The sequence below is a fragment of the Copidosoma floridanum genome, unplaced genomic scaffold (assembly GCF_036245765.1).
Source record: "Copidosoma floridanum isolate Cflo_tuat_1 unplaced genomic scaffold, Cflo_Japanese_pri ptg000021l, whole genome shotgun sequence".
Classification (NCBI taxonomy): Eukaryota; Metazoa; Arthropoda; class Insecta; order Hymenoptera; family Encyrtidae; genus Copidosoma; species Copidosoma floridanum.
In genome coordinates this window covers 31,170,271-31,196,060 of record NW_028321898.1, presented here as the reverse complement: position 1 = coordinate 31,196,060, position 25,790 = coordinate 31,170,271, and the positions used below count along the sequence as shown (strand labels likewise).

The following is a 25,790-nucleotide window of genomic DNA, read 5'->3' as shown; positions in this document are numbered from 1 at the left end:
TTCTTCGAAGAAAAACATTATCCTCTCGTTTCTTATCGGTAACGCCGTTATCTTTGTTATTCAATGTTTTATTTTTAACGCGGTGTTACATAAATAAGTATAATTACTCGTCGTTTAACAAAATCAAATGACCCACTAATGAGGTAGATAACGCTTGTTCAAAACAAACACGAAAACACCTCTAATGTATAGTGTTCCAAATTACATTGTACTCTAATGCCATTCACGTGTTTCGTTGCCGGATTTTTCCCCCAAATGTACTTTCCACGAACGATTTGTACTGCTCAGCTATTGTGTTTAAATGCAAATCAGAATAACCACGAAGCCGTGGGGATAGAAATGTAGCACAAAAAATGATTAACTTGCAAGTATTCTGTACGAGGCGTTCGCCCCTGCTGGTTTTTGTATATTCATTCGCCCCGTGACTTTGGAGGTTTCCGGTAACTCGCGCTTGATTGATGATTGGCTTTTTTTCCCATGGATAAGTGCGCGTTTCGCGAGCTTTTGCAAGCTCATTTCCGTGCTTTAATCATTTTCTTTTTTTTTCTCTTATTTAATTAGTGTTTTTTCATCGACTGATGCTTTTACCAAGTATTACATGGCGTTCTCTGAGAGTAAGCGCTTACAAGCTAATTGAAAATCATAGATTTGTTGCTATACATTTTAAGATTACTTCAGTGTTGGCGTATGATACTCACATTGGTAATGACGAAAAAAAGCTGGGATAAAGCGTTTTGTTATTTCCATCGCGAGAATCGGATGAGATGGGGCAAAGAAGCTTGCAATCCAGCCTCGACCTTTTCTTCTTGTCTTGTACTTAAAAACTGAGTGAAAGGACTGAACGCGACACATTTTCCTGCATCATATGAAACATATTCGTACTGAAAATCGCCTCTCAAACCCAAATTTAAAAAATCCAAAAGACATCGCGTTTCCAACAAATCCATCCCCAAACAAAATTTGAAAGCACCCTCGATCACCCAAGACCGGCTCTGTGCAAACAAAAAAAAAAAAACATCCCCCGCCTGCATTGCAGCGGAGTAAAGAAATTTTCCAAGCGTAAATCACCCCTCGCTACTTTCCGTTAAATATACACGTACACGACGGCGCAACGCAATAATTTCCCAGCCAAGCGTGAAAGCGAATACGAAAAAAAAAAGGGGCGAAGAGGGAGATGAATCCCGCAAAATATTTCTCGGCTAAAGAAGTGCAAAAATATTCAGAGCGTGAACAAAAAAAGTCGAAACGCAAACTAAAATTAAAAAACAAAAAGAAAAGAAAACAACACCCTCTCCAGGTTGCGGATCATCGTGTCGCCGCTACATGCAGAGAGAGAGAGAGAGAGAGAAAGTCCAGAAACGGGGTGGTGGTGGCGCTGCTGTGCCGCTGGTGGCCGGCCCCCGTTATAATATAGGTCAACCTGGCGCTCTGGGGTTATATAGATTTTCAGAGCACCCTCTCCGCCTTTCTCCCTACTGTACCCACCCCTCGTCATATCCCCACCCTCGTTCGATGCTCCCCTTCTTCCAGCTCTCGCTCTGTTGGCCAACGGGAGATATACACGTACTATATATATGTAACCACACACACACACACACACACACACACACACACATATAGCTATGCAGTAAAGTTATACCTGTATGCTGGCTCCAGCCGAGCGCAAAAGCTCACCCACATTTTTCCACGGCTTTTTCGTTTCCCCGAGTAAGATCGGGTGGCCGATGGTGGTTAGGTTTCGAGGGATGTAAGTATAAGCGCCTGGAATGCCGTACACGGATATCGAGCCGCTCGGGTTGGGGCAACACTCTTTCAGATCGCAGGGCTCGCCGAGCTTTCGGAATCGATACAAGCCAACGACACTTACTGTACACCCGAAAATCTTTCGCTTCCGAAAAGACACCGTATAGATTATGGGGGGAGGGAATTTTTTTTTTTTTTTTTTTTTCTTTTCTCCACACCCTCGGGTAAAAAATGGTACAACCATCACGGCAGCTCGAGATCGCATCGGACACCCTGCGATGGATGTATGCGATATCGCTGGGAAGGGAGGGAAAAATACTGTACGCAAACTTGAGCGTAAAAACGGGGGTGCTTTATCACCACGCGCATGGGTTGTATTCTCGAGTGAACAGCTACTTTTCCAGATGACGAATGATAAATTGATATTTTGCGTGGAGACGACATGAAACGCGACACCGAGGGACAAACAGCCTTCCTAAGATGTACGTAGTCGAGGCAATAATACACTTTGATCAAAAGCGAATGGCATGAAAAAACACGCGAAGAAAAAAGAAAATGAGCCCAGGTCGTGCACCCTCACCCCTCGCGACGAACTTGTAGCCGGGAAGAACACAAGGGGAGCAACAGAAACACCGGCGACGACGACGACGAAAACGGGGAAGTGCAGGTCTCCCCGCGAATCCCCAGGAATGTAGGTCGCGTCCCAGAAGCGTCGGCACCCTCGTAAAATCCCCGATGGATGAGAGCCGGTCATCCCCTCCTCGACCCACCCCTCCAACGTAGGAGAAGCCTATATACTCGCTTGCCTCTCCCCCCCACCTTTGCCGCTGCTTCCAGCTGGATTTCACCGTGGCGTCGGGCTGTGCGCAGACTCGATACCGTGATACTACAGCGCTTCCACGCAAGCTCGCTGCTACGATATTTTTGTAACAACTCGAATACAATTCTCTCTCTTTTTTTTTTTTTTGAGCCCTATTTTTGTTGTTGTTGTGGTACGTATAGAGGACGTGTAGGTGTTTCATCCTGTAGAGATGGTGACGTAGCAGGCGCGTCTTTCAGGGTATCGATTCTCGAGGAGTCTGGCGACGCGGGGTGTATGTGGGCCAAGAGGCTTCGGGGTAAACAGAAACGAGGAGTACAGGAGGGAGCAGCCGTGTTGATGTTTGCCTTTGCTTCGTGGGGTGTATACAACTTTCAGGGGAAACCCGAGCTTGCGGGGGTCGGAGCTTATTTCTAGCCGAGGACACGCGACGTCCCCAAAGATGAATCGGCGTTTAGATAACATCGATGGGGGGAGGGGGAATTGTTTGCTCGGCCCGAAGATCATTGAGCCCCGGAGCACTCAGCCTGCATCACCCGAGGCGCGTTTGCTGGGCAGAGTGCTCGAAAACAGTTGCCAGCTCATGTAAGGATTTTTCCGCCGATGGTGCGCCAAGCAAACACGCGCTTCCTCCGATCGGGAAGAAAAGGAGACGCTTTTTTTTTTTTGCGGGGGCGAAGAAAACCGTGTACCTCGGGCTCGTGGGGAAGATGAACAACATCCGACGGGCGGCTAGGGCACGCGAGAGAGAGGAAGGAAGGAAGGGAGACGGATGATGGATGTTCCCCCGGAATATCGATTGCTCGTGACGTAGGCGCTGCTGCTTGTTTACCACCAACTCCCCGGCGCTTTGCTGCGCTGTAGCGACTATACGTGTGTAACTTATAGCTCGTGTGTTGGATGGGATTAGAGCTGATGTATCTTGGAGAATTTCCTGGGGGTACCCACGTTGGAACACTATGTAGTATTTGTTACTTTTATCATACTAGTTTGTGCTTTCCGTTGATGGATCACGTTTGTAATGTTTCATAAATTTGGAGAAAAAGTGTCGTAGGGACATTTTTCTCCGCGAGCACGTCGATCGGCGGCATCGATCATTAACCCTTTTGCATTTGTTTTCTGTTTCAGGTATGTTCGATAAACCAACCGTATCGTGGCCAAACGCATCATCGTCACCAAAGGCTCGTAAGTAAAAATTAACAACTCCCGTTTCGATGTGACACACGGGTTTCCCGAATTTTCTTGTATTTTCTTTTTTTACAGCGTCAAACAACAAAATCGCACGCATCCGACACGAACGATTAATCATGCGTATATCCACCTATGGTCGCCGAATAACATTTATTAACGGAAATTTATTACCCTGCCGTTGCCTTTTGTTGTCATACATGTACCTACGCGGCACGCAGTCGGTGTACCGTCGCTGCGAGTAAAACTTCACTCCCATCGAGCGAGCGGGAAAAACCTAACCCCCGTAGCTGCCACAACTACCCCTGTCTCTCATATTTTTTGCGCTCCCCTCCTCCCTTTCGCTGCTGTATCCTCCTGCTTCAATGGGGGGTTGACCTACTTTCCCGTGTTCTCTCCCCTTGCCTTCGTTCTCCCCTCCCCTGCACAACTATACGTGTCTCTCTCTCTCTCTCTCGATCTCCGTCCTTCCGTGCTCCTCTGTGCTCTTTTCTTTTCCTCCCTGGGCGTATCTGCACCGTTCGATCGCTGTGGCTGGTCCTCCTCCCGAGCATTGCATACCCTCGCAGATATGCCTTTTCTCCGGAAGTGTATATGCACACACCTGCGTATACTTTTTTAATTAATGGCCCTCTCTTGTTTGCTTTTCATTTATTCATATCCCCTCCTTTTTTCCTGAACATTACATATACGTAGGGTTTGGCTCGAGTTTCAATTCATGGCCACGCTTCGCTGCGTCGAGATTTTTCCGTTGGCCCTTATTCGGGCTCCGTTGGAAGTACCCCGGCGGTAACGACGATGACGATGACTATTCACGCGCTTGTCTTTGCTCGGGGACGCGATCAATCATGGGTTCCCGCTCGGCCGAGAAGTGGAGCTTTTTTCGAGTATCCGCCCCCACCTGATTAATTATTCAAACGCTACTGGTGCTCGCTAATGGGGTCACGCGTTGTTTCCGTTCGTAAGTGCTTTTTTTCTTTTTTTTCTGACGGAAAAATATATTATAATTTCGGGGAAAGTGTGTAGCCATCGTCATCGTACACATTTCCCCCACCCCTTCTTCTCTCGCCGCGATCGATTAAAAAACTTGGGAGGGGGGCTGATGTACTTTATCGTGCGTGCTCGAGCTTGGGTGATTTTTTTTTTCCAGCCCCGATAACTCTGTCAAAGTTATTGAAATCTTTTTTTTTTTTTTTTTTTATGAAGTAAGAGGCTTTGTGCATATTGTATCGCGCATAAATCAAGGAAAAAAGGATTATCGAAAGCCTGGTTGGGTGGTGATTAAAAATGTATTTTCCAACTCTCGATAAAAGCGAAGCAAATTTCGAATTTCAACGCAGAGATGTATGAGCTCCTATACGTGTCGAGAGAGTCGTTTTTTCGATGATCCGTTTATCACAGGGGTCACTTTGGAGGGGGGGGGGGGAAATTTGAGGTCTTGATAAAAGAAAATATTCTTCCGCGAGAGCGCACGAGGGATCGCGTGCCGCGCAGGAAAAGCTCGGAGGGACGACGGTACGACGCCGAGGGGAAACTCTCGGTCGGAAAAATCGATGGCTTGCGCGCGCTGCTGCAGCCATACGGGAGCTGGCTGTGCGTGTGTGCAGGCTCGCTCCCGGAAAAGCCCTCTCGCCTCGTAATTGATCGAAACGAGCGGGCTTTCCTTTTCTCCGGTCCACATACCTACCCCCTTCTCGTTTTGCTTTTTCAACCCGATGGGCTTTTATTTCCGTGGGGGGGAAAAAAAAACTGTTTGATCGGTAATTAATCGTTCCTGTGGGAGATAATGATCCCTCGTTCCCTCGTGCCTTTTATTTATTTATTTTTTTTTTTTTTTTCCTTCCGACAAAACAATTTTGCTTTAATCTAAAATTTAATTACGCGAGCGAGTATCGCGAATAAACGCCTGTTTTGTGCAGTTTCGTAATTATAATTGAATTCTTGTTAACAAGAGAAAGTTGTAAATTTAATTTCCGCGTTAATGACGAATAATAATAATTTTCGGAGGACAATATTGGGTCCGATAGAGCGGTAATAGGAAAAGTTTTATTCGGCACAATGATTTAATTCAAACAGGATTTTCAATTAAAAGCGTCATCATCGGCTTTTCAAGAAGATATTTCAATTAACAAAAACCTTTCTCTATGTATAGGTGCATTTGATGAAAAAGCAGGAAAATGTGAAGGGTTTCGCGAATTTTAATTAAATTCCCTTTCAACTCGTACTTTCTGCTTGACAAATTTTAACATTTTTTTTTTTTCCTTCTACGCAAGACAAATTTTAATATTTTGTAAATTTAATTTACCTCATGCTCGTTGTTAGCAACAATGTTAGAAAAAGAAAAAAAAACCACGTCCATCTCATTTGCTCCCGTAGCGCTCGCAACATTTATTTCAATCTCGCTAGAGCGCGCCCGAGCCATCTGACATCTCATTAGCACGGGATCTCGTCGTCGTCGTCTCTGGGTTGCAATTCGCATTCTCGCGTCTCGAGTAGCGTCGGAAGTGCGCGGATGAAACGCCGCGAGAAAAAGCGAGGGTCGACACTTTGGGGCCGTCTGTGAGGGAAAACGCAAAAGTGAATGAGAGAGAAAAATCACGAGTACAAAATATTTTTCCTTATTAAAAAAAAATTGTTTCCCTCGCTGAGCCAATGCGTAATCTACTACGCAAACTAATCCGTCTCTGCACTCTTTTAACTTGTAGAAAAAAAAAAAAAAAAAACCACGAGTCCCATCGAACAAAACACCCGCGTGGAGAGACACAGAGAGTGCAGAAAGCAGTCCCAGGCTCACTCGCGCGATTTATTGTACAATTTGAATGCGAGCAGACACCGGCGATTTTGTAGATTCGGCTGAGCTCGCCTCGGCGAGGTCTAGACGCGCGTCGAAAGGGGAGCCAGGAAAGAGTTACAAAGACGGTGGCTCTTGTTTCCGTCTTTGCCTCGTCTTGCGAGCTTCCTTTCACGCTTGGCTCCACGCATAGATGTACGCAAGCTCGAAACAATTGTCACCGTTACTCAGTCAAAAAAAGCCCTCGGGTACACGTACCCACCTATACACACACACACACACACACCTGGCGAGGAAACAAATGTTACCCCGCTTGCATCCGTTCCTCTTCATCAATCCACTTGGCTCGGCTCGAAAGTGCAAAGAAACAAAACACCATCGTACAAACACACTCGGCTCGTCCGGAGCACTTTGCTCCTTCGCAGCAGAAAACTATCCATCGCCCCCCCGACATTTTTCTCGACGCAAGGTGCTGCCCTCGGGCCCATTTCTCTCTATCCGTTTCGTGAATTTCCCCCCCCCCTCCGACCACACCACACCTTTCTCATTTCGCAGGAAGAAAAATCCGGCGAAGGAGGAGCCGGTGATTTAACGCAGTGGCCTGCAACTCCTCTCCTAATGGATTTCCCCGAGATGAAAATCCCACCCCCCGACCCCTGGCTTTTACTTTGCGTCTCTGCTTTTACCACCTCTCGCTCTCTGAGCTTGCCAACTAATTGTTCCCCAACCCCCCTCTCTCTCTCTCTGCCGCTGTTTGTTTACCACCTACGCGCCGGTGTTTGTTGGATTACTTCTCAGCTGATGCTGCTCTTCCCGATGGACCGGCAATAAGGAATCTGTCGATACCCCTTGTCAAAGGTCTTTTGTCACTTGGAAAATCCCAATCCCGGCTTGTCAGTCGCAGCTGATGCTAATTTGATATTCGCGCTTGTCGGGGTTACCCGGTGATAGGCGGATGGCGCTAATGGATTATAGGTTGATGTGCACCTGTACACACATTGTGGGGGAATTTTGGGTGGTGATTTACGGTATTTTAGGTCCCGACGTCTTGGACGGGTCTTGGTTCACTGCGGGAAAAACCCAAAGTAACGAAACAACGTGAAACGAAAATAACGAAGAGTGGGATACCCGTCACGCGTCGATCCCTAATTTCATCACGGTGAGTGCGCAAAAGGCGTATGAATGAAGAGCTTGTAATTTCGCCAGAGCGATATATAGGTGTGTACGTAGAGATGCGGAGGGTCGCGACTACTACAGGGGGAGCACACACACTGTACTACGCTTACTGGGTAGGGGAGGTGAAGAGGGGGAAGGGATACGAGGGGTAGGGGCGAGGGAGGGCGGGCACGCTAGGGGGATGACGCTGCTATTGCTTTTTACGAGCGCGAGAGCGTAACTCGAAAGTAGGTCAAACGCCCCCCCTCCCTGTGACTCTTGTACACACACACACGCGCTCGCGCTGTACAGTCCCCGATTCACTTCTTCAATTTTGTTCCGCTTGGTCTTGTTTTTTTCCCTCTTTTTTTCCTTCTTCTTCCTCAAAGCCGTTCTTCATCTCTCGAGTCGACATTGTCGCGAGATCCTACGCGCTTATCGCCCAATAGTGGAGAGAGCGGTGGTGCCGACGTGCACAATGGGTCGGGAACGGGTGGCATATTGCACCGACGATGCTATCGCGGCAGCAGTAATTTCAACCCCATTATGCCATTTGTAGTTTTACACCCGGTGGTTTGTCATTCGTTCTGCGCCCGACTCAAAGTTCTCCAGAGCTTTTTCTCCCTCTGTCCTTATAATTTGATAACAAAACGTTTTCCTTACCAGGGCTACCTTTAGCATAAAAACCACACCTGTGCCCGTGTACACTTTCAATGAAAGACCCAGAAGGAGGAAGGCACCGCCGCCACCCCCAGTAGTATTTCCTCGTAGCGAGCGAGGGGTGGATGAATCGCCCAGGGAAAACTGGCGCAACACAAGCACCATCCAGCGACGCTCGAGGGGCAAAGCCAACGGGAGCGCGCGCGCGAGGGGAAACGACCAATCGCACAACGGCTTTCGCTCTTCTTTCCCCCTTCGTACGTACGCTGCGTACCTCTGTGTTATTGCCCTCGGGCTGGACTATCACACGGGGGAAAACTGTTACGAATAATCCAGAGCAAGAAACAGAGCGTCAATTAAAATCGACGAGGGTTAGCCGTAGTATTTTCAGCTACCCCCGGACGCGGCGTTGTTTCGGATTTTTCGCGTTTACGGGGGGCCCCCTCGCTGCTTAACCAACCGTGTGCACGCGTCATCGCTCATCGGCGCTTTTGAACTACTTATCCCGTGAATTATTCATCTATTCGAACGGTAGACACACCCACACGCTGAATTTAGACAAACGCCTCTTTTTCCACCCCTGAGTGGTCAAATAACCCGTGGAGGGCAACGGTTGATTCGCGAAGAAAAAACAGTCTCCGAGTGAGCTGATTCCCTGCACCACACGATGCACTCGAAACACGGGCCATCGCATATTAATCCACGTTTGCCCGAGATTTATTTTCAGGTCGACTGGGATTTATATACGTATACACGCACGACGAAAGCAATGCCACGACCCCACCGCGCGGTCGGTGAGATAAAAAGAAACGCTTGCGTATACACACAGGCACACGAAGACGCGGAAAAGCGTTGGCACAGCGCAGCGTGTAGTCGGGGAAACAGGGGGTGGAGCTTGCGTCCCGGGGTGGGGGAGCTCGGGTCGTACCGTCGACGCCCTTTCTGGCTCTCTCAATATTGATTTTGCCCCCCACTCCTTTACCTCGCGCTCGTGCTCTCTCGCGCGGCTCCTCGCTGTGTGCGCGTGTATAATGTGCAGTTTGCGCGACGGAGCTCGCGTGTGCATCGAGGGGTGGGGCTTCACCACCTGAATAACCCCCTCCGACACTCGCTCGACTCTCGGGCGTACAGGAGGGGTAGCCCACGATAGTGGCGCGGCTCTGGACGATTATGCAGAGTGGGAAACTATGGTAGTTCGTACACGGGTGAGTGTGCGTGAGTGGGTGCACGAGAGCTGCCACTGTGGAGCGAGTGCCGTATTGCACCCCCTCCCCCCCATACCTGCACCTGTACGCGCGACTCTATTTCTTTCTTCCTTCCTTCCTATTTATAATGTGCCTGCTAGCTGCTATCTACTTTTGTTTGAGTGTGTCTATATACATACCCATATGTTTGTTTTCGCTCTTCCGTTTCAGGGGTGCAGGGATAACGATGCCTGTGGACTTTTGAACCGAGTATCCTCATTTCTTTTCTTTCTCATTCAGTAGAAAACGCGCTGCCTCTCGTTTCGCGAGTAATTATTTATTTCATCAGTTTCCGTCGCTGGCTATTGATTCCTCGATACCCCGTTATTTAGAATTAAAAAAAAAGAAAAAAACCTGCCTCGCATCGATATTCACTGAAAAACCTTACCTTTTCAATCGGCATACAGACGGTGTTTCAACGGTATTTCATCTCGTTATATCCAATTTTATTTCCATGTTGATCGGGCCAATATTTCAAGTCCGCGTTGCGTCCTCATCCGTCATTCCGTCTGACGTCTGACCGCATACGGGTCTGTACTACTGAAGTTCCACTGTACCTGGATTGCACACCTTTAGGATGCATTTATATTTTTACACGTTCGACAACTCGTCAAATAAAAAAATAAATAGAGAGATTTTCTTTAGATGAGTTCCTTGAAAAATGGACAGGCATTAATTTCAATCGCAGCAGTTTCAGCCAAAGAGCTCAAGAGAGGGACGAGGGATCCTCCTCTCCGGGCTTGGGAAATCTGCCCACCGAGTTAATCTTCATTCCTCCTCCATTTTTTCACGCGTTTGGGCGTTGATCTTGTTTCCCTTCCTTTTTTTTTTTTTTTTTTTTTTTTTTTTTTTTTTTTTCTCAGGGTAAGAGTAAAAAAGCCAAAAGAAACACGGGCGCCCAAGGTGTCGGAAACTCCCGCTAACCCCCGAGACAATGGCCGGCACTGTCTCCGGGGCTCTAAGAGGGAGTTATGGTTTTTATCAATCCCTCCCTCCTCTCTTTTAACGTATTCTTCGCATTGTGGATATAACCCATTGTTTCGAATTTTCATTATTTTATTTCCCTGCACCTGAAAGATCAAGTATCACCTGTACAATGGAAATTCATTCATGAGCTCGGAGGACGATGATACGGGGTTTTTTTTTTTTTTTTTTTTTTCGTCGCACATCCAGGAGACGAATCGCGGTAAAAATTTGTCGCGTCCGTAAAAAAGAGCCGCGTGTCCTTTATGTACGTACAGGGAAAGCAGATCAATCACCGTCCTTTTCACGCCGGCTAGCCATAGCAGAGGGAACAAAAGAAGAGAAAACGGGCATTGAGAAATACACTCGCGGTGCCCGTGCGTATACACATACATACCGTACGAGGGGTCATCGTCGCCACGGCATTTGTACGTGTCAAACTCTTTCTCCTGTTCCTCTATGGGGTTTTTTTTTTTTTTTTTTTTCGCAGCATCGAAAAAACAGGGTAGAACCAGGAGAAAAGACTGTTATTTTCCCTTAGAGCGGCTGTTTTTCTCAATTGGTCGGCGTCAGAGGGCTCGAGAACTCGATTCCGCGGATCTTTTTTCGTTTGTTTTCCAGTTGCGCCCGACAAAGGAAAGGTCTCTCTCAAATTAAAGTTTACGTCGAAACGGGGATTCCCGTGAGGTACAGCAGCGATCAGATCCCACCGAGCCAAGGGAGGAAAAGCGTCGCCGGTCGTTAATCACCCCGAGCTCTTTAGAGACGCGACCCACCAATAGTCTCGGTTTCTTGCCCGAGAGCTCTCTCTTGTCAGGCGCTTCCGACTTTCTTGGATCCTCCGTTCCGTCGGCATCAACTGTACCCCGTAAGTGGCCCATTACGGAACGCCTGCACCGCAAAGGGGGAAAGAACGAGCTTTTCCGCTCTCCTTCATCCCTCCCCCGCGCTCCATCGATCTGTTTGGGAAACGATACGCCTTTCGAACGTATGCATGAATCGCCGCTGCATTTCCAAGCGGAAGAACCGCGCTTGCAATTACGGTGAAAAAGAGGCTCGGGAGGAAAATTTAATCGTCGTTTTAGCGCAAGGGAGCCTCGGTCCGGAAGAAGAAAAATAAAAAAAAAATTTACCCGCCGAGAGGTTAATCACCTGCCGCCGCACGCGAGTTTTCTTTTCCCCGAGAGCGCGTGCGGTCTCCTGAATAATTTCGTCCGCGTCCATTGGCCGGCGCCTCCGGGCGCCTTTCTTTGGGCCTCACCTCGCCGCAAAAAGAAGCTCATTTCGATTAGAGACAATGACGGCGTCTCGCGCCGCTTGAAAGCCTCCGAGTGTATCTTTTTTAACCCCCACTACGGAAGGGGGTGACTTTTCTTCTTTTATTTCTGCGTGCGTGCACGGGTGAAAGGAAGACGAGTCGGGGGTGGGGTGGGGGGCTCTTATTTCACGGGTGAACGTTTACGGGAAAAAGAGACAGGCTCGACGAAAGTTCGCCCCCTTCGCTCGGGTACACCTGCACGTAAAAATTTGACTTTACGGGCATTCAAACGCTCGAAATCTACGATGTCCAAGACACGTAAGCTTAGTCGCGCTATTCACTGCGTTGGTGAAAAGAAAAAAAAGTTGAAATAGAGGCCAAAAAAGTGCGTGTTCCCAGCTCGTTACATTTGTACCTCTGTTATCCTTTGTACTTATATATGGGCAGGATAACGCGTTTGGATTCCTGTATATCCTTGAAAGTAGGAATGAAAACTAATCGTGGCCTTTTTTTTCTTTATTTTTCAGGAGCGCATGACGGCCAATGGAAACTCGCCGCTGGACAACATGCGCACGCTCGAGCACTACCTGAGCGACATCATGCGGGCGGGAGCAGCGGACTCGCAGGAACATCTCAAAGGTAACGTGTTTTGTGTGTACGTGTATGGGAACTCTGTGCAAATAACGGAGCCTCTCTCGATGTTTAACGATGGGCCCTTTGACGATGGCTCATCCTCCTCGTCCTCTACAACAAGCGTGTCTGTCCTCTGATGGCGCGAAATTACGAGTTTGTTTGGAGGAGGTGTAATGCGGATCGTATCTGGTTTTATCTCGTGAAATATAACGAATCAACGAGCGTGTCAGTGGAACGATGTTAATTTGATACCCCGAGCGTGTCGATATATGCCGCGCGTGGTAATAACAACACAGTGAAACAAAAGTGAAATTCCATTACCCGGAGAAGCAACAGCAACCGGCTCTATTTTTATCGCATCGGTTTCAATCGTCAATTCAATTCGAGGCCTGCTAATTTAGATCGGGGGAAAGTAAAAATATCGTTCGATGGATGAAAATGACAAATAAACGCTGTGGTTTCGGCCCGAAAACAACAGCAGAGTACATCACGTCATCGGCTCGTTGTCACCCTTCCACCTAATAGTCCCACGGAGCATAGAGCAAACGTAACACACATTTCGCCGAATATGCGAGGTATTAGAGTCACAGTCGCGAGTTCGCTCGGGTATTTACCTGCATTAGGTTAATTGATGGCAAACTACTGCCCCATCTCTCTTTCTCACTCGCTTGTACATGTAAACGTGTATACATGTATACGCTCGACAAAGTTTGGAAAACACTTGGCTGCGGCGAGGCCTATACGCCACGGACGCCACGGCGAGTTTACCAGCGCGTTCGCGCTCCGCTGAGCTTTTCTCCGCCTATATATTATACATATATATGTACACAGAGTTGGTGAATTTCGCAAGTGCGGCTATTGTATCTGTTTCTGTTTTCCGTAACTTTGCCTAATGGTTGCTAATGGACGATTTCTCCGTGTAATGGATTGCTCGAAGATGAGTGTAGGTATGTATGTTACACTTGGAGAAGAAAATAAAAACCATAGGTATCTAAAAGTAGCTCGTCAAGGGCGAAATGAAAGCTTTCAGAGTTGAAAAAAAAAAAAAAAAAAAAAAAAAAAAAAAAAAAAAAAAATTGCTGGTTTAAGCGTAAACGTAGAGCGTATGGTATATAATGGCGAAATGCGTCGCGTCGTTGTTGGAAGGAAAGATCGGACGAGTGGCGCGCTAACGACCTATTTTGCGCTATCCATTTGGGGATGTGCGCTTCCGCGCGTCCCTTCCTCCTCATCTCGATCTTTCTCCCTTCCACGCCAGTTGTATAGAAGTAGCGCGTTAGCGTACAACGCTTCTCTCTGAGATTTTCACACTTTTTTTTCTACCTCCGTACCCGAGAAATGCAGTTTTATAGACGTAGATTTTTGTCGTTGCAAATACATGAATAAATAAATTATAAATGGGACCCATGAACAAGTGTATGATACAGGCAGTTGGTAAAACATCACTAAGAGAAACAATTTCCCCTCGTATGCAATGGAAACAAGGAAGGGGTATACACCGAATGCAAAAGTGAACGAAAAGTTGTGCACACACGCACAATAGAAGCAGTAAATAACAGCTTTCGTGTAATATTTAGCAACGCTGTAAGTTTAAGCTTACGCAAATGCGCCACTGCTTTTATCAATGCCTATTCTTTTTTTCCCTCCAAGTGTTGCAATAAAAAAAAATGTACGCATAGCAGCGAGATAGGAAAAGGTAAACGTTTGTGAAACAATTGTGATTTCTTCCTCCCTTGTTTTTTCATCGGATGGCTTTCAACTTTCACTTCAATCACACATTTTGGGACGATTGCGCTATGACTTTTATCAATTTCTTAAAAAATTCACATCCGAGTAGAGGAGGTGGTAAGAGTCAACCCAGTCATCCCTTCTCTCATGAGTGTGAAAATGCTTCTCGAAAAGGAGTGAATTCAAAACAAATACTGCTCCTTCAGGATGAGTAAAATATTAAACATATTTCCCTTGCCTTATTCCTTTCTTATGAAAAAAAAAAGAAAAAAAAACAATTTGTTCCATTATTTCACATATCATCCATCCATCGAGATATAAGATATATCTAATGAAAAAGCTTTTTTTTTCAAGCAATGCTATTTTTTGATACAATGAGCGACTTACCGTCAATGATTGTAAAGTCAATGTTTTTACACAGATTTTCTGTCACTCGACTCACTTTGTAGCATGTATTTTCCAAAATAAAGCGTAGCCTCACCGTACGCCGGACGGGACTCGTACATTAAACTCGAAACCGAAAAAAGTCAGCAGCGCGAGCAACTTTGATTTATTCCATCCAGGGGCTTCCCTCTTTCTTTTTTCCCCTCCTCCGAGGGCATATATATACACGCTTCCCGCGAGCAAAAAAGGTAAATCGGAAATAAGAAACAGTGTGTGCAGAGGGTTGGTTTTTATTGCCGCAGAATTGATCCATCATCGGGTGCGGTGCTGCTCCCCTTCTCGTTTTCCATTCATTTTTTTTTTTTTTTTTACATTTTCGCGTTTAAAGGATTCATATGCGCGAAGACATCTTGGCTGGATGTATCGACTTGATGCGAATTTATTCGTCGGCTCTCGGGTATAGGAAAGCTTTACCAGATCCCGTTTTGTCCGTCGCACGAGAAACCATCCCCTATTTAAATAATTTGAGGTACGTTTTCGTGCACCAAATCTCCCCGCGATACAGCTCAAATTTATTTATTCGTCTCTTTTACCCAAGTCCCGTCGCCGCACTATTTTTCCCGGTCACTTTGAAAAACGCCCGAAAAATCTTTGGTCTTCGAAAAAAAAAAAAAAAAAAAAAAAAAAACGGGAAACGTCTATAGAGCCAGTTTTCATCCTCGACTCCATTCAATTCACTCGGTGGCGTTGCCCGATCCCTCACGGCACGCACACATATATATTTTTGTTTTAACGCTCTTTTTGCGGCAGGAATATACCCTGCATCGCTGTTTCTCCGGTTTCGCGCTTTTTTGCTCGACTGCGCACTGAAACACGACGAAACGCGCTTTTTCCTCTCCCATTCGTGTACGCACGGAGGACGGGTGGAAAAAATTGTCCGCGCTGCGCAGGTGGTGATTTGATTCGAATGAGTTTTGATCCGCGCTTCCTCCTGCAAAAAGTTTCTTTTTTTTTGTCCCCCGGTGCATCTCGTTTTTCATCAAACTCGCTGTGAAAAAAAAAAAAAAAAAAAAAAATTGAATCTTCTTGAAAAAGAAAAAATATCTACTCACGCTTCGAGCGTCGCCCTCACCAACAAACACCTTTTTTCACAGCGCGCCAACAATTTATCGTCACTCGTTTGACAATGGGCAACACACACCAAAGTTATCAAAAGGTTCAAGCTCCCTTCTAGCGTCGCCATGTTGTACACCGCTAACTTCGCTAACCTTGATTTTTCGCCTCGGAGAGGCTCGACGGCGCTCTTTTCTACCGTGGAAGAGGGATCGTATGGGGCGTTGAAGAGGACGCGGTGGCGAGCCCCCTCAGACGTGCAAGGGCGACCCGTACGCGTGTAGCCCGGAAACGCAGAGAGAGAGACACCCTCTCCCTTCACTTCTAGCGTCTCTCCTTCTCGTGCTCTCAACCCTTTCCATCCTTGCACACCTTACCGGCGCCTATACGTGGTCGGCAGTGGGGCTCTTGTCTGTTTTTATGCGCGAACGCGTGGAAACATCAAACGATTTCGTCTACTCTTCTTTTTTGTGTGCCGTACGCGCGTGCAGAAGCGATCGCACGGACAGGAGGAGGAGCACTGCTGTGTGGTGATGGTGATACCGGGAAAAGGGTTTGGGGATGCGAGACGTACATTCGGGGTGTCTCTCTCTGTCTTGGTGCCGTGGCTCTACGAGGGTGTGTTTAGAGGAGGTTTTTGCGGTCGGTCGACTCGAGGGCTAAGTGATCGCTCCTCCATTGGTTGCTGTCATACTTTTGCTGCATGAATTTAAATTTATGAATGTATTTCATACGATTGTTGGATTCAAATATGATTTTTAACTATACGACATTTTTTTATATGCTATTCGCGTGTTAATTTTCAATCTTCATTGAAGCGTTTGCTACAAGAAGAAAATAACAATACTGGTTACAATTCACGATACAGTATTTGGCACCCCAAGTTATGTCTTTTTTAAAAATTTGTCTAAAAAAAATCGGTTGACTTAGCACAATTGGTCAGCAATAGAAGGTTGCAAGTAAAAGATAACTTATATCTGTAAATTAGAGACTCGAAATTTTTTCTTCCGCATAAATATGAAAGAGGCAACACCGTCGAATTAAAAAACGAAAACAATAACAATTGCTATCCTGCCGTTTGTGAAAAGACTAGAAAACATTTTTTTTTCATCCTTAAAACGCGTAGGCAAATTGTTTAATGTATACTTGCTGTTTAAAACTATTAAGTTTTCTTCTTCGCGTCAACAGCTCGATTTGAAACGTAAATTTGTTGGCCCAGCTTTTCCCTATCAATTCGTGCTCAGTGTAAAACTTAAGTATTTCCAAAAACAGACACGCACCCCTGAAGTACCAACCCTCCAAGTGAGACAGGGACGAGGAGGCGTCGATACGTGAGCGGAGACGGAGAAGCGCGTGGACGCGCAAAACCCGAGATAAGTCTCCTGCAGCGGACAAGAACAATGGGGAGAGGGTGTTTCTGCTGCTGCCGCCGGAAAGGAGAAAAAAAACCAAAGGGCACCCCTTCGGCTTCTGTTTTTTTCGCAAAGGGAGCGACCAGCCGGCAGCGAAGCCCACTTTTCGCCGATGCACTCGACGACACTGGCTAGCGCTTTTTTCCTTACTCTCCGGCCTGTAAAGGGTACATTGTGCGCGCGTCGAGTTGCAACGCGTGTCCTTGGGACGTGATTTTGTACTTCCATCCCTTCTCACTCCACCCGATTATACTTGCACTCGATACACATGTGGTCCCCTAATTAGCTCGCGATGCCTCGTTAAAATTCAATCACTCGCGTGAGTCTCCGATTCGATGGAGGAAAAAGAAATCCGCCCCTTTGCGGGGGAAAATCGGTGGGATCTCGAGCATAATTTGCCTGCTTTGATTTCACAAGGGAGGGGGGGGGGGAGCCAACGCGTGGTATAAGTGCGCTGCGGCGATCGATCGCTATCGTGGCTGCAAATCAAAAGGACAAGGCCTGCGGAACCTTGGCGGCGTTTTGTCGCAGTCCTCGTGCACTACCCGCGTTTCTCGAGTATTCGCGAATTTTTTTTCTCATTTTTTTTTTTACCGCATATAGTATTCACTCGCTGGAATTTCAGAGGAAAGTCGAATTGCCGGGGTTTTAAATTATAATTGCGGTGGCGCCGAGTTTCACTTTACAGTACAGTGAATCTAAGCGTCAAAAGTAACGAGATTGACTTTGGGAATTTTTTTACTCGTACGAGTTGAACAATTTTTTTTTTTTTTTTTTTTCACAAAAATACGAGCCTAAGCGCTGTGAAACAAAAAAAAAATTCACGGTCAGATACACCGTGAAAAAGGGAGGAGGAGGAGGTGGATTGGATTCAATGGTGCTTCAAGCGGAGAAAGGGGCCGTAAAAGTTTATTTTTCAATAGCCGAGGGAATAAAGGGACAAGAGGCTCCATTGTCTTTTGGGTTTAAGGCTCGGCGTGTCCCTCGTGTTACTCGCCCTCTTCGTACCGTCGAGCTCCTCGATGCATATAATGCACACGATACGCCGCGTGTCGTTTTTCACCGCAGCGCGACATTCGATATCTCGTACAATTAAAACGTCTGCCATTGAGAGTGCAATCCGCTGGTCTGACGAATCAATTCTTGTAGCTCAATTACGTGGTTTTTCCGATTTTACTTGTAATTGCAAAATATTTCCTTCTCGTCGCTTCGCTGAAATTGTCATTACCCTCTAATAATTATGACGGGGCCCACGTTTCTAACGAGTTAAAGTTTTTTTTTTTTTTCCCCTCAACCAACTAGAAATACTTGTGGAAAGCACCAAAAGGAGATCTAGTGTCAACAATAAGCCGATCCCAAGGGGTAATAAATCATTCGACGTTCGTCGCCGATATTGAAAAGTGAAAGGTGCAAAAAAAAAAAAAAAAAAAAAAAAAGAGTCCGTTTCACGCGCAGAAATAGCCGTGAGCTTTGAACGCGCAAGGAAAGGGTAGGAAGGAAATGTTTCGATGCACGCGAAAGGAAAGAGGTGGGGGGTACTCGTTGAAAAGGTCTGCGCAAAGAGGCTCCGGGGGGGCGGGGGGTTGTTAAGATTAGACGGGCTGGGGAGGGGGTAGTCTGCTGAATTGCCGAAAAAAGGAAGTAAAGGGGTGGCACGGTGCAGGGATGAAAAGACGTCGTAGTCGTCGTACTCGACGCGCCCGCTATATAACTTTGGGCCATAGACGTCATTGAAGTTGCTGGCGCGGGAGCATCAAAGCGCGAACGCGAGAGAACGAGGTTTCGCACGAGTGTGCACGTGGATCTCTCTTTTTTTTTTTTTTTTTCCTTCTCTCGAGAAAAATAAAAAAGAGAGCTTGGATATTTGAGGGATTTTTCGAGGTCTTTTGGGAGTATATCACTTATTCCGAGGCAACGGCTCGTACAAGCGGCCTACTTTTTTTTCTCTTTTAGGTACGCGAAACTATTTTTTTTTTCTACAGATGTGCGCCACTAGAGGGGCTTATTGTTATAATATTGAAAATAAGCGAAAAGAAGACGGCGCCTTGTTGATTTTACAAAAAAAGTCTCACTTTTTTTCCGATTTGATGGTAAAATTCATCCATGGAATACATTTCCCTCGGATCGTATGAAAAAAAGAAAAATAAATTTAAAAAAACCACTCGCCCGTGGAAGATATCCATTCTTTTCGTTTCATCAGGGATATTCCTCGTACAATAGGATTAGAGCAGATATAGAGGCTTGCATATAATACACGTGGAGCGCGCAAAGCCGAAAAGAAAGAGCCCGGGAGTAAGCCGGGAAAAAAAATTTTCACCGACTCTTTGTCCATGTACGTATATATATGTATAACTGCACGCTGCAGGTGGAAGAAAAAAAAAAGAAAACGAAAAGAGGCCTCCTCATTGTGTGCTCTCTCTCTCGAGGGTACCTGTATGCGCCATCTTGGGAGTACGGTAAGCAGCACGCGAGCTAGAAAGAGTGTAATGTAGGTCAAGTTTTAGCAAAAATCTTTGGCCACGAGCTCGTCCACCCGGGCTTTTATCATCCCGCGCCACTCATTAGGCCCCGTCATAGATTCCGGGCTCGTTTTTCTTTTTTCCTCCTCCTCCTCCTCTTCCGTTTCCACATTTATTCCGCCGCGCAGAGAGAGAGAGACCCCGAGGAGGCTATTTCCAGCAGAGGTGGTTGAAAAAAGTGGGACCACATCATCATCATCATTGAGGCTTAACGAGATTACAGGGGTGTGAGGGATGCCTTAGTAAGGAGGCAAAGTGGGCCGACGACTCGCACAGGCGAAATAATTCAGGGCGCAGGCGCTCCCTCCCTCCAGCTCGCGTTTAATATTGAATGTTAACGGTCTTTATCAGGGAGACCCCTCCCTCCCTCCCAGCTTTTGGCGAGTGAAATTTAACTGGGCATTCGTTAAACGCATTAGCCGCCTATTATCCTCCGCTCTGCAGATTTACTCGTTAATAAATTGGATTTGTCAAAGGTCACGGGGGTATTGGTGTATACGTCGGGGGCCACACTTTTCGTTTATTTTCGCTTTTTTTTTCCATTTGGTGTAATTCAATGCCAGAAAGTAGGTCGGCAGCCCGTGCGTTTTCATCGGTTGGAAACTTAACGGAAACTCTCAATCGGGTTATTTTCTTCCCTTAAAAAAAGAAGATTGACTTTCATCCCCCTTTTAGGTGGAAAGTGGGCAAAATCAACGACATACATTTGCTTTTTCGGTCATTGAATTCCCAGGCAAGGCAGAGCGAAGGAAAAAAAAAATACTGCCAATTGGGGCGTGCACGTTAAGATATTATAATTTCCACCCTTGTCCTTACACGTCGAAAATCCGGACGAGTCGAACGAGCTTTCGAGTAATTGTTGTGCAAAACTAGACAATCTGTCATTTTTCTTTTTTGTTTTTCCTCGTCCGTCGAATTACTTTTAATTAGAATCCGGGGCTGAAAGCTCCGCAACTAAAACACGAGGCTCGCTTTTAATCTCGTACATTTTCCCTCGGAGCCCATCGAGCAAACGTTACAAGCACGGCAAGAGCGAGCGAGTATGAGGTCGAAAATTACGTATGCCAAAATCAAATATGCAAGCCGCCGAGAGTGTGTCCGTGACCGCATTGCCGCGCACATGTGACGCGTTTTCCTCCGCAATGCCCATATCTACATAGCTCTTCGTGGCTCCACTGTTGGTCTTGCCAAAATTCCTTTTGTCTCTTTGGCTCCGGTCCCCCCGTGCCGCTTAATGTACACACGCATGCACGTCGCCGCTTCGCGGGTTTGTCTTTCGAGACGGAGGACCAAAATCCCATCCACGGTTTTGGCCAGCGGTCACCTCTAACACACTTTGAGCTTAACAGTTTCCGCTCCACTTGGTTTTATTTGATTAAAAAAAAGGTAAATTAACCGAAAGAAGAATATTTTTCGTTATTCCCGTTAATCATAACTCGATGAAGCAGGTGTACTGTCTTCACGTCTCGAACCAAAGTATATATCGCTATTCTCGACCCGATAGGTCTTATCAACTCATTCCCAGACCGTGTACGGTATATATCCTATCTTTATTTTTCCAATGGTGTACCCGCAAGACGAGAATTTCCACCACTCGTTCTTACGGTAAACTTCAATATTGCCCGGCGGATTCGCAGCTTCGATCATCTCCGAAAAGAAAAAAAAATCCACTCTTCGAACTTCCAGAGGTGCGATCCTGGTGGCCAGTCAGAAGTTGGAAAATACGTCGGAGGAGGCCGAGTGGGATTTTCCTTCTCTCCGCACCTTCCAATATACACCCCGGATTTTCCTCGTGCCAGCTAGGACTTATCCCCGACTTACGTTATGAGCTCGGAAATACGCTCCTCGAAGCCCTCGCTCCTTTGATTTTTCGTGACTTTTACTTTATTACTCCTCGATTCGCAAACTGTGAGGTATGGCGGTGTCATTTGGTCTGTTTATTCCGTCGCGTCCGGAGAATATTAAAGCCGGCCCGTGCCGTAAATCACCAGAAACAGGACTCAAGCAAGAACCCGTCCTTTTTTTTTTCTCCCTGCGGCGCCCCCAATATTGTTGTACCTCGCGCTCGCGGCGCTGGGAACTTTTATTAAAATATACGTGAAATAAACTATTTGGTCGTGCTGGGTAAACTCGGCTGCAGCTCCGTTTGAGTCGACTCCCGGTGTATTTTTTTTTTTGCACACACGCGCGTAGCTATTTTAATTAAAAGTCCCGGCGCGCCCGTCAAGGATGTTTTCCGTGTCCACGACCTTTTGAAGGGCCACTCTCCCCCGAATTTTTCTCGCATCGCGTATCTTTCGCGATTTTTCTTCATGCAAGGAATTGATGAATAAATTACGTGTGCAAACGTTGTCGAACGAGCTTTTTCCTACCGAAATATACACGCAAAGGTAAACAAGTAAAATAAAAAAAAAGCTCTGCTGCCGTACAAATGCAAGCTTCGAAAGTCAAAGGCCTTCTGAAAATTAGGGGCAAAAAAAAGGAGAAGTAGACTGAACACACACGCAACTAGTTTGTACACGCGCCCCCGAGCAAGTTTAATCACGTTACTTCCGGGAAGGTAGCCGCGCATCTCCACACCCGAGACATTTGACGAAAAATTGCTCGAATTTCCCGCTTTAATTGCGCTCCCTTTTTGCCCCGCTCGCGTTTCGCGTGATTATACGTACGCCCTGTTGGTTTGTATTCCTAATGTATAACGATTTTTATTAGGCTCGAAAACTCCCGAGTAAAGTCAGACCGAAAACTGCCTACCCCCTTCGGGGGTGTAATATCGACGTGATCGCTCGGCGCGATATTCCATGCGTATACGTGAGCACCAAAGTGGCCTCGAGGTCGATCGAGCGCCGGCAGCACGCGAACTTGAAATTTCGCGTCCTCGGGATGGAAGAAAAGTACGGCCATTGCGGGGCAATAAAGCGAGCCGAGCGGCCGTTCTTCTGAAAAGCTTTGCGAGGAAAACAAAGACGTTTAGAAAAGGATAAAAAAAGACTCGTGGCGCCTCGCGCAATGGCTCTTTTTTTTTCGTCGTTTTGAAAATGGGGTGCTTTTAAACCCGATTGCCGTTTACAGAGGTGGGAAAAATCGCCTCACGGCCAATCAGACTCTGCTTTATCGTTGGACATAAAAAATGCACTCGATTGCTCTCATTCGTGGAATTGTATACTTCAACTTGATTGCAAGTGGTTTAGAAATCTTAATGCCCAACGCTAAATTTGGTAAAAATTGAGCAACCTCGGGTATTATTTGATAAAAAACACGTCCATCACTCAACACAATAAGTAGAGCTTGCACCAAACTGCGGAGAGTATCCAGACGCGGTCGCGGTAAAAATTTAACCCCACCGAAGGAAAGATGAAGGGAAGCTTCTGGGGGTCGGGAGAAAGGATTCGGATGATCAAATAAAATTGAGGGGCGCAAAAGTGCTGTGCACCCTGCAGTATACGCTTATAGGTACATCCGAAAAGTGGAGGACCGCGCGTTGGATACAGACCGAGGACAAAAAAAAAAAAGTTCCTTTTCATTTGCCCGAGTGGGGAAAATTGTTTCATGGTCCGTTTCGGGAATGGAGTACCGAGTTTATCTGAAATTGATTTCGGCGCCTACGATGATAAAAAACAATCGCTCCCCGACCTCCCCTCCGTACGACTGAGAATAGCGAGCAAACTGCAGTAGAGATCTCGAGATCCGCAAAAAGAAAAGAGAGATACGGATGAAAGCGAGAGTGTTACGATAAAACTGATAATGAAAAAAAAAGAAGGGGCTCCAACGCGTGAAAATAACGTCTTACACACTCGAGCCGTCTGCATCGATACCGTGAGGGAGATCACTGGGTCCATCTCGGGAGGGATCGTCCTCTTCCTTGGCGTGTGCCTTGCGGACAATGCCTCCTGTCAGCTCATACATTTATTATCATAACTCGCCCCGAGATCCATTCATCATTTAATTTCACCCGCGCGTGTCCAAGGTAATAAATACTTCCTTTTATTAGGAAGGAAAAAAAAAGGTAAATAAATGAAATGAAATGTATATATCCCCGTCAGCTCCGAATATGACTTTATTCAGCTCGTAGCCAAACGAAAGAAAAAAAAAAAAAAAAAAAAAAAAAACGTCCGAGAGCCAAAAAGATCACGGTCTATTGGCGCACGTACCAGCGACTCGTCGCTAAATTGAACGCGAGAGCGCACGGCATAAATCCCCCAAGATCAGCGCTTTCTCCTTCGAAAAGATATTTCCCGCATACAAAAAAGGCTCGCTTTTCCATCCGTGCATGGCCCTCCCTCTCCCGAGTTTTCTCGAGGATCGGGCACGAGATGATGACCTCCTCGGAGTCTGGAGTCGCGGAGTCCTCCGTGGGCGTGTCCTATATACAGGAGCTGTCGGCCAGACACGCGCTATTTACCTCCGTACGGCAATGTAAAAGGGACACTGCTTACTCGAAGAGCTCGAGGGTAATATCCCCCTCCCCCTTCGATTCGCACAAATTTTCACAGGTGACGTGGATAGAGAGCCGAGCATCAGCTATCGAAAATTCGCGTTTCCGAATGCGTAAAGAAAACGACGGTCCGTCACAGGGCCATTCCCGTTTTCGGCACCCCCGACTTTTCCCTACTCGGCCATTGTCGCCTCGTCATGCCACCCCCGTTGTCGTTCTCGTCAATGACACCTACATCTCGCATACAAGGTTTTTTTTTTTTTTTTTCCTGATATCTCCTTCGGCTAGGATCGGCTGTCGGAAAAGACGAGAGTAAGCCCGTTCGCTTTTCTGCGGACAACAAAAGGGGAATCAGCATTATTACCCTCCCCCTCCTCCTTATCTGACCGTGTGCTGCGAGCGCACTCGTGCATTTTACGACGCTATGTGTATCTTGGACCGTGTACCCTCGATCTCCCGTTCGGTAACGAGGCGCCATACAGCTTCTTCCTCTGGTTTTTCCTCCCCCCTCTTGATTCACGGATTTACCTCTCCCGTGTTTTTTTCTTTTGTCCTTTTCCCTTTGGACACACGCGGCCCTCGTCCATTGTTCGGATTTTCTACGCTTTTTTTTTTTCCTTCTATTTTTCGTCAAGCGCGTTGTTTAAAGATACGCGCCAAGACGAGCAGCTGTTTTTCCCCTCCGCCTTTTCTCCTCGTCTCCACCGTCCCCGGCGATTATCATACGTATCACCCGACATCTTTCGCTCGCACGCGAGTCCGGTCCGAGATGTCTCTCGAGCATAAATTTCATCGGCGCACTCGGGAGCGAGTGGCGTCGCGGTGTATCCACTGCGGGAGCGTCTGAAAAGGCAATTCTAATAAGGTGTCGTCGCACGGTGAAAAAGAAAAAGTGGAGTCAAAGGGGGGGGGGGTGGGGGGAGGAAAGAAAGGAGAAGAAAAGGAGCAGATGAATTTGCATAGATAGTGGAACTGCACTTACACACCGATGTGCGCTGGAGGCGGGTGTAAAGGTCGTCCCGTCCAGCTCGCGATCCGAAGAAAATAAGATTCCTCCTGCAAAACCCCCCTTCATCGCAACACACATGTCGCCAGTGTACAGGTATATAGGTGGTACACGAGAAATGCAAATTCGTCCTCGCGGTCCGATGTGTCCTGCATCGCCCGTTTTAGTTTCCTTTCCTACGGAACAGCTGTTACCGTAGTGCTGCTGACGAAGAGCAGTATTGCGGCTCTCTCTCTCCCTCTACAAACTCCCATTTTTTTTTTTTTTTTCGTACGGCAAAATAAAGGTAAAATCACCGCCAACCACCGATTCGTCCCTTTTGTTTTATTCTCTCCTTTGCCGCTCGCTTAGTCCTTCGATTCAATTTTCACGTACAATAGTGGGGACGATGAGTATGTATAACCGCCCGCGTTTACTGCAGATAGAAACAAAAAAGCGCGCGTGTCCCATCTCTCCGGAATCATCTACAGCCCCCTCCCCCCAATTTTTGGGTAAAACGCAGCGACTCAATTATAACGCCCGCATCGGTTGCGCATGTACGTGTATGCGGATTTACGTAAAACCGACAAAAAAAAAAAAAAAAAAAAAAAAAAAAAAAGCACGGGCGAGCACAGGCGTACGTGTGTGTTGTAGGATAATCGGCGTGGGAAAATTATGCAAAAACATGGTAATGCATAATACCGGGCTGAACGAAAAAGTAATTTCTCTCCCAGCAGCTCCCCCGAGTATTTTTGCACG

At 46.8% G+C, this 25,790-nt stretch overlaps 1 protein-coding gene across 1 annotated transcript in view; it reads left to right on the top strand.

Moving 5' to 3' along the window:
* orb2 (cytoplasmic polyadenylation element-binding protein orb2) overlaps positions 1-25,790 on the top strand; it is a 140,360-nt gene that overhangs the window by 13,742 nt on the left and 100,828 nt on the right. The window contains exon 2 of the mRNA XM_014364188.2: positions 12,350-12,461. Within this exon, the coding sequence (XP_014219674.2) occupies positions 12,350-12,461 (112 nt within the window). The remainder of the gene's footprint in view (positions 1-12,349; positions 12,462-25,790) is intronic.